Source organism: Metopolophium dirhodum, chromosome 8 (genome assembly GCF_019925205.1).
Source record: "Metopolophium dirhodum isolate CAU chromosome 8, ASM1992520v1, whole genome shotgun sequence".
Classification (NCBI taxonomy): domain Eukaryota; kingdom Metazoa; phylum Arthropoda; class Insecta; order Hemiptera; family Aphididae; genus Metopolophium; species Metopolophium dirhodum.
In genome coordinates, this window is record NC_083567.1 from 31,999,731 (window position 1) to 32,013,402 (window position 13,672).

A 13,672-nucleotide genomic window follows, 5' to 3' on the forward strand; every position below is an offset into this window, starting at 1 on the left:
TATTCATAGTTAATGCTCGAAACTTTAATACTATAGTTCCTTATAGTTGACCTTATATAGTAACTAAGAAACTAAGAAAATTCACAATTTTAGATTGTAAGCAGAGCGATGATGTATTTTTTTCAATGATATGTATTTTTTTTCTGTCTGTAATTGCGCTTGGATAAGAAAATATTGTTTGGTTTTTAACTCTGGTAGGGTGGTTTCAGGTAACAATCTGATCTCTTTAACAAAACGAAAAAATGTGTTTTATAATGTAGTTACATGCTCACACACTATTACAATAAATAAACTAAAATCTTACAGAATAATAAATAACGGCCAGGCTGTCGTTCGTAAAAATCGGTCATCTCCATGGGCGTAGGTATGCATGGGGGCTATGGGGGCGATAGCCCCTAAAGACAATTTTGTAGTCCCGTAATAGTGTTAACTTAAATTTTTTACATTTTATCCGAAATTATAGTTTTAAATGTCTTTATAATTTTCTAGTCCTATATAGCCCCCGCATAGATAATTATATCATACTACGCCCACGGCCATCTCCAATAATACCGTTGTCACCGACAAAAAGGAACGATCTCTATCATGTGATCACGAATTAAGAAATCGGCCCATACTTACTCCCCGTGGAGCGCAGGGCGTGTGGATTTGTTATATGCCACCAGAGAAAAGGAATGGTAAAAAATGGTCTATACCGCCGAAGAGAAATATAGTTCGAGGAAGTACAAAAACATTTGATAAAACAGCCTACCACTCTCTGGTCGGCATATTCGTGTCGTTCCTTTAACCAGTGCATGAGAGCACCAACCGACGGAGTAACATCCTCTCAAAACCGAATTCTACGTGCGACAACTGGACTCCTTGTGTGAGTAATAATAAGTGCGTTCATTATTTCGATATGTGTATTTTGAAGTACTACTTTGTGTCACCTAAAACTCCTACAACATAACCCACAGACAACTGTGAATCAGGTAAGGCATTTAATATAACACTTTATATTGATTGTGGATGTTACATCATATGTGTATTTTGCATACAATTGTATTGTACACACCGTTTGGTCAAATTCTCGAATACACAATCTCGAGAGTCCTCCGAACACCTGGAGGAAAGTAATAGCGTAATTTTACTATTTTAACATTTGATTTTAATATAACTATCGACAGGAGTCGTTTTTATATTAATCGTATTTTTGCGTTATTACAATAATTTAATTTGATAGGTAACAGATAAGTTTACTAAAATATTAATAATAACATAACTGAAATCGATTATGTTGAACGTAAATTTACTATGCAACTTATCACATAGATACCAATTACGATTTATGGCTAAGTATTAAGAATAATACTGTTTTACCTATAAACAAGGAAAATACAAGTAAAAACAAAGAAAAAGATGACTGTGGCAAGTGTTGTTCATTAAAGTTTTTTTTTAAATTATATATAATCCAAACATTTAATATTGTAAAGATATTACCTATCTATACTAATTTACAATGCAAATCGAAGGTAACAAAAGAAATTCTTTCATATTAAAATCTGATTATTCCTTTTATGTAATCATTTAAATAATACATTTTTACATCATATCTGTATATTGTATGTACCTACTACCTATACTCATGGAACTTTGAAAACAAAATAATTAGCACGTCGATTATACCACAAAGCCAAAAAATGATCAGTTAGAACCTAAAACTTTCAGTATTTTTCATCAACCCTCACTAAATATAAAGTTGGCAACCATTCTGTAACTAAACAGCAAAAAAAAAACAACAATAAGTACCACATGGTCGAGATCCAAAAATATACTAGCAATTAATTTTATACATTTTAAGCTTTCAAAGCAATTTTATTGGAATAATATCAACTGTCATAATTCATTGGTTTATGTATATTTCAATTATATTCAGTTTAGACACACAGCATGATACACATACATATTGGTAATGTATGTATAATGGAAATATTTTAAAATTATGTCCATAAAATTAAATTAAGTATTTTAGATTTCATATAATTAACAAACGATTACTATATAATATAATATATATTCAGTGTGACTATGTGAGTATGACGTGAATGTATCAGTGGAGTAATTTAAGAGTGGTGATGTGGGTGTGTGTAGTTATTTTGTGTGTTGTGAGATTTAAAATAAGTGTGAGATACCCATATTAGGGGGGGGGGGGGCATAGTTCCAAGTTAGTTATCCAATAATACGAGTGAAGCAAAACATAAATTGTTTGATTTATGTACGTATGATTTGATTTTTTTTTTCTGATATCCTTTTTTTAACCCTAACTGAACCAAAATTACGCCACTGTAGGTGTGTACACGAACTTCTAAAGTATTCAGTAGTGGGAAAATATTATAATATCAATAATGGCCGGAGAGGTATAATACAAATGAACAAATAGCGTGAATGATACTATTATGAAAAAAGTGTTAAGAAAACCTCGAACCCCGGTGTGTGTGTGTAATGTAAAGTTTCAAGTGTAAATGATTAACGCCGTGACGGTGCAGTGTGGTGGTGGTGCGGGTGGTGAGTGGTGACTGCAGTTGACTAGCCTATATAGTATATTATAATATACTAGTTCTGAGGGGGGGAAATAGCGATCTGCACCGAGGCAAGGTTTAGATACGCCGTCGTCGTGGAACCTAAGTACGACGCGCGCGAGGCCCATGCAATATTCATATAACGCGTTCGTATTATACGCATATATACCTGCCTACCTGCCTTCCCACCCACCCACCTGCTTTCCCATACATAATAATATATGTGCTCGAGCTTCGAGAGATGAGGGGTGGTTAGGACCGGGGGTATATGCTGTCGGGGAGGGTTTGTGCGCGCCGTCTGGCGGCGCTAAAAATTTTTTTCCTCTTTCACTGAACCTCCCTTCTGGGGTTGGGAGGGTGGTAGCGGTGGCAGCGGGCCGGTCAGATAAAATACTAGTGCCGCCGTAGTACAGCGTAGTAGTAGTAGTAGTAGTAGTCGTCATGGTGCGGTGGCCGTACGCGTACGCTCTGCGTTCGTCGACTCGCGTTCGTCCCGTCGTCCGCAGACGGTCCGCTTCCCCGCCTCGTCCGTCGCCCGCAACTTGTTGATGACCGTCGAAGTCACCACCGCCGCGGGTTTTCCGCTCGTTTCCTCTCCTTGTTGCCGCCGGCGATATCAACGATAATAATAATAATAATAATATGTTATATCTCGACCGTCGTCCGCTGTTCGTTTATCCTCGCGGTTTCGTGTCACCGTTTCCGATACAATGCCACGATTTTACCGGAAATCTTCCGGTATTGTTTAGGGGACTTTATTGGTCATCGTTGACGACGACGACAACGGCGATGACGGGAGAATAGCGTTCAGCCATCAATGGACTAAAGGTTCTTTTTCTTCTATTTTTTTGACGTGATTGATTTTTTGTCTGTTTTGTATCAATTATAAATTACTGGTTATTACCATTGAGTGTCGAAAGTTAGTTGTGAGCTGTTAGGCAAGTTACTGTCTTGGTATATGCTTTTTATTTTGTAAGCCCCTCTTTTGAAAATATATATGTGAATTCCGCGTGTAGTTATTGAGCCGGGTCATTATTGATATAAATCTTTTGTCTTATCGTCGTTTAATTTATAATAACTACCTATCCCAACGTACGTTTTTATATTATGTTCGCTCTTTGTTTCATAAAATTGAACTTTAATCCAATAGATAATAATTCTTTTTTTATATATGAAACAATTGCTAAAAGTTGTTACTTAAAATAATTTACAAGCATTTGAAGTCTGTAAAATATCAAATAAAAACACAGTATTCACACAAGTGAACCGAACTTCTTTCAAAATTATTTTCCGAATACAATATCATTTATCATTCCTTATTTGAATTTATGACGAAAACTATACTGTCTTGTGACAATGTAAGTGATGCGAGACTGGATACAACACCCACCCACCGTATTTTGTCATATTAAACATCTACTAGGTGGTATAAATATAAATTAAAAATAATTTTAAATTCTGAGAAAGCTATATAGTTACTAGCTTTTATATAACGTCTATGTTCTTCGATGTAAATATTTTAAGAAAAAATATTAAGTACGTACCTGAAAACATTTTAAAACAGTAAAATGTTTTAAAAGTTTTAAAGTTCGACAAGACTTAAGTTAGTTGCAGATGCTGCTATTTAAAAAAGAGAGAGATTCCATTTCAAATTAATATCCATAAATATAAGGAATATGGATAATTAAAAAAAATCCATAGAAAATTACATAAATATTTTTTAAACATTATATAATTAGTTATTATTTTTTTAAATATCCGGGAAAAACAAGTTTGAATTACGGAAGTATTAAAATACCGTAATGGTATTAGTATTATTTACAAATTAAATGGATAGGTACATAAAGCCTGGTCGTATCGGTCTCTATTTACGACTGGACGCAAAACACTTGTCTTGCTTCGCTCATCTTGGCGCAAGATAGTGATGTGTATAATAGTGAAATGCCTAATATTAGTAGTATACCTTTTTATTAGTTTTTAACTTTTATTATTATTTCATATGCGTACATGATTAAATAATTTAGTGCATCATAATATACTTTTTAAATACGTAGGGTCTTACAAACTATTTTAATACCAAGGGTAGCATTGAATTTGATTATAATTTATTACTGTCACAATTAACGCTAATAAGAACCATTCAAAAAGCATAGATTTTAGTGGTCCAAAACTTAAAAAAATTAATTTATTAATATATCAAAGAATATTAAAATAAATAATTTATAACTTAGTTCACTATATTATTTTACAAAGTACTTATATAGTTATATAACCGTCCTTATATACCTAATTATGTCGTAATGAGTTATACTATATTCAAATATTTAATACTGAACTATAATAATATATCAATTTAAGTGGAATAATGATCGAGGGGAATTTTGCAAATTTCATTTAGAGTTATGATTTATTTTGTCATGTAAATAATAAGCAGTGACCGCTATTAAGCATAGAATAAGTACGCCGAAGTATATCGTGCATTCGTGCAGTAACTTTTTAAATCAGAAATTTAATACTGAGTATTACTGACAGTAGGTATATTTCTACTTTAATAAATCAGAAAATTATCGGCCAGTTTACCAAAGCGTAATTTATTAAATTATACGATTTCTTTGAAACCACGATGGAATTTACAACACAACCGTGTTTATTGCAAACGGTTTTATTTATTTTGTATTGCAATATTCAAAAACAAGTTAGTTCATCTACCCGTATCTGTTTCCTGTTTGGCTTTTTTATGTTTACGATAAGTTTAACACAATATACAATATAAGTAAAATGTATTCTTAGCACGTTTCTTCAATATTTTCTTACATCAATAAGATAATAACTAATGAAATAAACAATTTTCTAAACACATGATCTTATATTCTGATGATCAGTTTACTTTTTAATACTGTTGAATATTTTTGTTTGACCTATCCATATTGCATTCCAATTATTATTATTTTTGATATAAAGGTTTGGATAATATTTTAATATATGACATTATTTACTCGTTAGTCGTTATACGAATTATAGGTGTATTTTCATTGTAAAATAAAAAAATTATATTTAATAATATAGGTATATAAACAACGTCATTAATTTATTAGTTATTATGTTAACAACAACAAATTTCATTAATTAATTTTTCGTTTTCATGTTTATAATTCTAAAATGTATTGTTTATATAATTATATTTTATTTAGTTTTATGATTAAAATCTTGATTTGAGTGATGATACTCAGATGATCATTATAATTTTATTAAGAAATATGTAATAGTAATTAGTAATTACAATGGATCTTGTTTAGTTAATTTTAGTTAAATATGCCTATTTGTATGCATTATTTACTATTTAACTTATTATAAATATAAATAACGTATATTTATATTGAATATTAAAATAACTTAATACGTTTTTGAGGTCATAAGAATAAAAAAACGAATTTCTATAAAAAATTAATATACCTACCTAGGTAATTGTTTTTATTTAAATATTACCGTATTTAACTACTTTTGATAAGTATTAAAGACATGATTATACTTTCATATTAAATTGTACTATGGGTTTTATTAGAATTTAGTAAATTTAATATTTGAAGTTAATTTTTAAATATGTCATTACTCTTCTGTAATTTGTTTAGATATTTAGCGAAGATATAAAATATAAATATAAGTTTAATCATGTAGCAGATAAGTTATTATTAAATTGAAATGTTAGCTAATGGTTTTCGGTATTTGATTAGAATTTATCAAAAGCTAAACTATTATCATTTATGTGTTTGCATTTAGGAAAACGGTGAGCAAGATGCACTTTCAGAATTAAAATAAAAGAATTCTCATTATTTTGTATAGAAAGTAACAATAAAAGGAAAAATGTGAAACAAACCATATGAAATACGAAATAAGGATTTTTTTAATACAATGATTAATATTTTTTAATGAAAAAGTACATTATGTATTTGCTTAAAATATATCTTATATGCTTATTATAAAGATTTCTATCCAGGATCAATATTACTATATAGGTGTCATCTACTATTGGATCCCATCTCATGAAGGATCTAAAAATATTCCTACTTAAGTTTGATTAGGTACATTTTCAAACTTTTATTCTTTATATCCAAACCAACAATTATACGGAAATTTATCTCAACTAAAATCATTATACCAACATTGGTGGTGGTTTCAGGTAGAGTATTGGAGGCTGGGGAGGGAAGGGGGGTTTAAAAATAAAAATTTACATTACTCTCCAAAATAATCAGCACAAAAAAAAAAATTAACGGCCGTTTTTATGAAAAGATTTTGTTTTTTTGGAGTTTACTCGAAAACAAATAACCTTAGATATTTGAAATATTCACTAAATGTTTTTATGATCATTTCTTACATATGGTAGAATAGTTTGAATCTTTTTGAACTATTTTGAGACATTTGATATTTTCCAATTTTAGGTTCTTATTTTGATTTTCAAAAGATGAGTGTGTTTTTTTTAATTGTGTTTGTATACATTTAGAAAGAATGCATACATTTTTAACTTTAGGGATATTTTCTGTTTAAAAATTGGACCTAGTTGGTACTAGAGATCAACATTTTAAATTCACATTACTCTCCAAAACAAAACAAAAAAAAGTGGGTAAGTGGATGTTGCTCTGCTATACAATAGGTTACAAGTGGGTCACTGTAATGGATGGTGTTAAATTTGAATTCAATGATATAATATCATTGTATAAGAAAAACGATTCTGAGCGAAAACAGTCAGTCAGCCTATGATATTGCTAAGTATATTTGATGATATTATTGTGAATAAAGTAATTTATACATAACCTATTTACGTGGAACCCTGTTTCAAATTTTCAATCCTTAGCTACAAAAGTTGAACATTTTATAAATTTTCAACTACAAAATAATTATTAAATTTGAATATTGATAAATTTTGTCGAAATTTAAACTTTAAATGCTCATAAAAAAATTGTAAAAATATGTATTTATAATATTTTTTAAGTGCTATTATAACAATATATCAGGAGCCTTACATTAAATGTTCATGCTTTTTTATCCAAAAATAAAATTTTATTGATATTTATAGAAAAAAAAAAAATTTAAAACTGACAAGGTCCGTTAAACAGCTTAAAAAGAGTCAAAATATTTTCAACATTTTATGGTGTATAGAATTATAGAAAATAAAAATATAAACATTAAGTAAAATTTTCATGTAGGTATCTACAGTTATTCGTTTTTGAATAACAACAAAATAAGGAAATCGTTACATAAGAAATCGAGTGAATATCAAATGTTGTAAAAATATGAATTTCAAACGCTCATAAAAATTTAATTTGACTTTCTTGTTGGCATTTTTTTTTTGATAAAGGTAGACATACTTATGAAAAATCTTGTATTACATTTTAAAATCTTAGATTTAAAAAGAAAATTTTTTATGAATTTCTAACTCAAAATAATTTACTAAATTTCGTGTTTTTCCCGTATTTTGTCAAAACTTGTCTAACTTTAAATGCTTGTAAAAAAAACTGTGACTAAAGATTTTTAATATTTGTCATTGTAAAAATATAGTAGGTGCTTTGTATTAAATTTTCAAGCTTTTTTACCCAAAAAATAAAGTTTTATTGACATTCTTAGAAAAAAAACCTAAAAAAGTTGGAAACTGAGTATGTCCATAAACAGTTTTAAACAAGTCAAAATATTTTGAAAATGCTAATATAAACATTTAGTGAAAATTGCATGTATTTACGAACATTTGTTTTAGAGTTACACTAATAGCTAAAATCGATTTTGTCAAATTTTAGTGATTCCTGTTTTTCTTTAATTTTTATTTTGTTTTTCCGGGCGCTTTTAAAAACTATTAGGAATTTTAAATTTTGACCTCCGAAAAGTACTAACTAGATGCACTTTCCCATCGAACAAGATACTGAAGTTGAAAATCAAAGCATTATTTTGACTACTAAACGTGTACACAGACACAAAAATAAAAAAAAATAAGAAACACACATCATTGTAAAACCAATACATTCATCGCTCCACTCAGAATCTAAACAATTAAGGAAAAACGTAAATTTATATCAGGAACTTCGAAGAAATTGATTTTGCTTTTTAGTAAAACTCAAAAATGAATAACCATAGATGCATGAAAACTATTATCATCCAACATTTATATTATCATTTTCTGTACACGATACAGTTTATTATAATTATATAACTCTGAGCTATTTATAGACATTTGAAATTAGAAATTTGAAAATTGTTTGGTTTTTTTCCTACAAATTAGAAATAAAAGTATAAATTTTTTTATTTGGTATAAAAGTTTGAAAATCGAATTCAATGTATCTTATAACTTGTTTATATACTAATTAAAAGAACTTGAAAATACATGGTCACGATATTTTTTAAAGTTAGAATTTTGAACGAATTCGTCAAAATCACATTTATTTGTAAACTATTTTGTGGTTAAATTAGTAAAATTAGTAAAATGATTTAATATTTAATTTTTATAAATAGAGAATGAAAATGTATTACAACGTTTTTCATAACTCATAGGTAACTGTAACTTATAATATAATCAAAAAATCTAAAAATTATATAAACACAGTTTTTTTTTTATAGATATTTTTAGTTCAAATTTGGTAGAAATTAGAAATTTAAACGAAAAATAATAATTTTTAGTTATTTTGATGTAATTTAAAAATATCATTCGAGAGTACTTGAAACACTTAAGGTGTATTATTATGTTTTATACACACAATGACATTTTTAAATACAATGTTTTCGGAAACAGTTAATTTAAAATACTGAATTAATAATAGTGAAATAAGTGAATTTAACAGCAATAATATCGTAAAATATATTTAGTAATATAGGCTGACAGATTATTTTCATTTTTCTATCAGAATCGTCTTTCGTATACAATTATTTTATATTGTTGAACTCAAATTTAATAACACATCCATTACAGTGACCCACTCGATACCTACTGTACAGCAAAGCGGCACCCACTTTCCTACCTTTCTTTATTTTTATTTTTTATATAAATGTCTATTAATATTTTTGGTTTTAGTCAGAAAGCTTGAAAATGTAATACCAAGTTCCTCATAAGTTGTTATTATAGCTTTTTAAAATATTAAAGATACATAGACAAGTTTTTTTTTGTAGGCTTTTGTAACTTTAAATAATTTACATTTTGTAATTTTTAAATGTTATAGCTAGGGAATGAAAACGTAATATAAGTTTTCTCATAAGTAGTTTATCTTGAAATCAAAAAATCTTAAAAATATATAAGTATTTACAGTTTATTTATAGACATTTTAAAGTCGAATTTCGATCATATTAGATATTTAAATGAAAAATAACAATAATTGACCTATTTGAAACTTTAAACGTACCTACCTAGGTATATTATTATTATTTATACATACAATGACATTTTAAAATTGAATTTTTTCGGCAAAAATCATTTCTACTTACCTAATAGTAAAATGAATTACTTCAATAGTTTAATAGTAATATAACGTTATCATAAAGTAAACTTAGTAATATAGGCTGACGGTCTGTCTTCGCTCAGAAGCGTTTTTCGTATAATCGTATACAATAATTTATTGTTGACTTCGAAATTAACACATACTTTACAGTGACTTGTACGATGACGAGATAAACTCGACACCTGCGTACGGCAGAATGGTAACCTGCTATCCCCTTTTTTCCACATGTTTAAAACGTAAATGTATAATGTACTATGGTTTTGATTTTAAAAATTACCGTTATTATTATTATTATTATTATTGTTTTGTATATACCTATAATAGACTGAAGCAATAATTGTATAAATGTTGCTAAATATAAGAAAAAAAAAAAAAAAAACATGCGCGATCGAGCGAAAACCCGCGAAATGAACGCACGAAATATTATATTATATAATCTCATCACTCCACAGCGCAATCCACCGGGCAGACCTGTTGTTATAGCAAGACTTGGCGCGGCGTCGTAGTGAGTATTCGGTCGTCTGGTAATCTCTTGAGTGCATCATGGCAGGTATAGCTAGGCAGCAACGCGTCAGTATATCTTTCTTAAGCTGTCTAATGTACGAGTTCGGTACCATTGTTTCACCCTCTGGCCCGCTACACACTCCCGCCGTGGCGTAATCCCGTAGGTGCGAAGTGCGTGACCGACCGTTTAGCAACCGCGTCGCCTATCGTGTCCATCGGTGTGGCGCGTTTCTTTCCAACATGGCGTGTGTGTAGGTATCTGCCCCGTCCTTGCCTCCTCTCATTATATAGGTAGGTACTATCTTATGTCCTTACGCCACATTACAGTGTACAGTATACTATTGACTTTTTTCGGGATACGTTTCTCAGCCGGATATCTCGCTATACGTATTGATATAAATCTTATCTCGGAGCTAATTTATCTTCTTCTTTTTTCCAGAAAATCATCTTATGGACAAAACTTACGTTGAACATATAATATATCATAAACATCATACAAATATAATATGTACTATCATGCAACAATATTAATGCTTTACAATCGTTATAATGGGACGTTTGCATGAAAAAAATTTTAAAAAAACCAAATATGATACTGATAGGTACATGACATTTTTACTCTATGAACCTAAAATATTACACATGTCTTAAAAATAATCTGAAAATTATATCTCTGGAAATTTAGTATATCGTTTCATAATTTCTACTATGTTATTTTTTCATGAATAAATTGCAAAGTAATGGCGATTAAGTGGTTTTGAATTTTTATGAGTATACAGTACCTACAATATTATAGTATATAATAATTGGTCCAATCTAGAACCAATTTTTATACTAAAGTATGAATATGTACCTACTAGGAATCATCTATAATTTTCATTTTAAAATATGTTCATACCAACATGTAGTTGGATAAGAACATTTTATTATTAATCAAATTAATTTAGTTGAAGAATAATATTATTTATAGTTTATTATTTATTTTAGGAAATAAACTGTACGAACGCGAACCTGTGAAATATAATCTTCCGATCATGTTACCAATCCGTTTACCTAATACAATATTGGCAAGTCGTCGCCAGCAACCACCTACACCTAGCCCAACAGAACCTAAAGTACAAGTTCGGCCATTAACGAAAGATTCGCTGGAGACCAGACAACACGTTTCAACGTCTGTCGGGTATGGTTACCAAACTCGAAATAAAGTGAGCGTGTTAGATGGATCTGTGTTACCCAGCAAATTTGAGCCGTTTCCTAGTGAGTTGTATGGCATGCCACTTGAAGAAATTGACAATTTTATATTTGATGAGGTAAGTGAAATTTAATCATATTTTATTTTATTTTCTATATAGTGATTTTCATTTATTTTTTTGTAAAAACAATAATTGTAATAATTGTTATTGGTTAGTGATACGATATAATACGATAGAAATACAACATTACAGTTTTTAGGTGACTATAATATTTTGTGTTACTTATATCTTGTAACGTTATAAATAATTTATTGTTTTGTCCTAAATGATTGTGTATTCCATTCGGAATGTAGTTATTTGTTAATAGGGACTTCAACTTTTTAAAGTAATGCATTCACCCTGGTGACATAGTCTTATTTGCTTACATTCTGGGGTAGCACTTTAGTTTTATATACTTTGTTGTCATAATTTTAACTAATTTTCTTAAAAACTTATGTATTGTCCAAAATATCGTAAAATGCAGGCTAATGGTTTTTTTATAAGCATTTAAAAGTTTTAAAGCGCCCTATACAAACATCACACCAATCCGAGGCTCACTTGAAGAATCGTCTTTCGAACGCCATGATATATCATATTTTTAATAATTAAAATATTTAGCTTAATCACCATACCTCATGCGTCCTGCACCGTGGCGAGACGAACACCCAGCCTAGATCTTTATATCCAATCCACCCTTTTCATACCTTTATCGACGTTAAATAAAAAATTATACCTTATGTCATTTTAAAAATAATTAATGAAATGTATAGGCTTGCGTATAATAAAACATAACAACAGCAATTTAAAATAAAAAATAAAATACGATAGAACTATAGAAGAAAAAAATTGACATGATTAAAATTAAACATTTAAAACATTTTATAAATTTATAGATATGTATATTGTATATACTGTATATAATATATTAAGAGTTATGACTTTCTAATAAAATAATATATTTTAATAAAATTAAATGCCCTTAAAATAAATTAATATTAGGTACCTACACTAAAAAAAGATATTTATTAATTTTATATTACAAAAATCCACTCACAAGCGACAAGCCGTTAACATTTAATAATTAATTTTAATGACTCATTATTACTCTTTGACTTCTAATATCTGTTTACAAAATTACAATTTTTAATTTCTCTGGATTCATTTATTTAATAAAACAACATAGTATAATCACAAAATATTAAATTTATAATTTACTTGATTTTTATATAATCTGATAATATAGGCTATAACATAATAAACATTATTATAGAAACTATTAAAAATAAATAAGTAACAAATTAGACGATTTTACTCTTGTATTTAAAATAAAATATATGTGCAAATAAAACATAGTATTATCATTTACATTTTCAATAAATTATTAATACTATCAAGTATAATATTTCTGAGTGGATATCTTGAATGTCGGAATCTTATTTTTATTAGGTATTCCCGTTTAGATGTTTCATTTGACTTTGATATTTTGTAGATGGAATGAAAAAGTCATACTTATCATTTATAAATAAACATCTTCAATTGTGGTTGGAGAGCATTTTACCAGTGTGATGATATTCTTTCCTAGTTTTTCTAAATTGTTATCAACTTATATAATAATATGTGCTATATAGTTGCAATAATAGTATACAGTTTACACAGACAAATATTAAATTAGCAGCCAGACATTGAGTACCTGTTGTAAAATAATATCATGATAAATGTTAAGAAATAAGAGTAATAGTGGTCGCTTGTTGGTATACCTTCTAATATTTCAAAATGTTTTATAGACTTTGCGAGTTAATAATACAAAACTTTCATTTGACTGAAATCTCAAAATAATTGTCAAATTTACTAAATTTATAACAATTTAATTTTGCAATTCGCCTTTTGATTTATTCGTTTTTAGTTT

At 28.6% G+C, this 13,672-nt stretch overlaps 1 protein-coding gene across 5 annotated transcripts in view; it reads left to right on the forward strand.

Moving 5' to 3' along the window:
- Positions 1-2,995: 2,995 nt before the first annotated feature.
- The window catches only part of LOC132950750 (sodium channel protein 60E), a 134,582-nt gene continuing 123,905 nt past the window's right edge, over positions 2,996-13,672 (forward strand). For 4 of the 5 annotated variants that reach the window (XM_061022293.1, XM_061022296.1, XM_061022295.1 and 1 more), the window contains exons 1-2: positions 2,996-3,386; positions 11,522-11,844. In XM_061022293.1, coding sequence (XP_060878276.1) covers positions 11,569-11,844 — 276 coding nt within the window. In that variant the 5' untranslated portion in view covers positions 2,996-3,386; positions 11,522-11,568. Of the gene's footprint in view, positions 3,387-10,354; positions 10,536-11,521; positions 11,845-13,672 lie in introns of all 5 variants that reach the window. The other variant, XM_061022294.1, reaches the window with a different exon arrangement.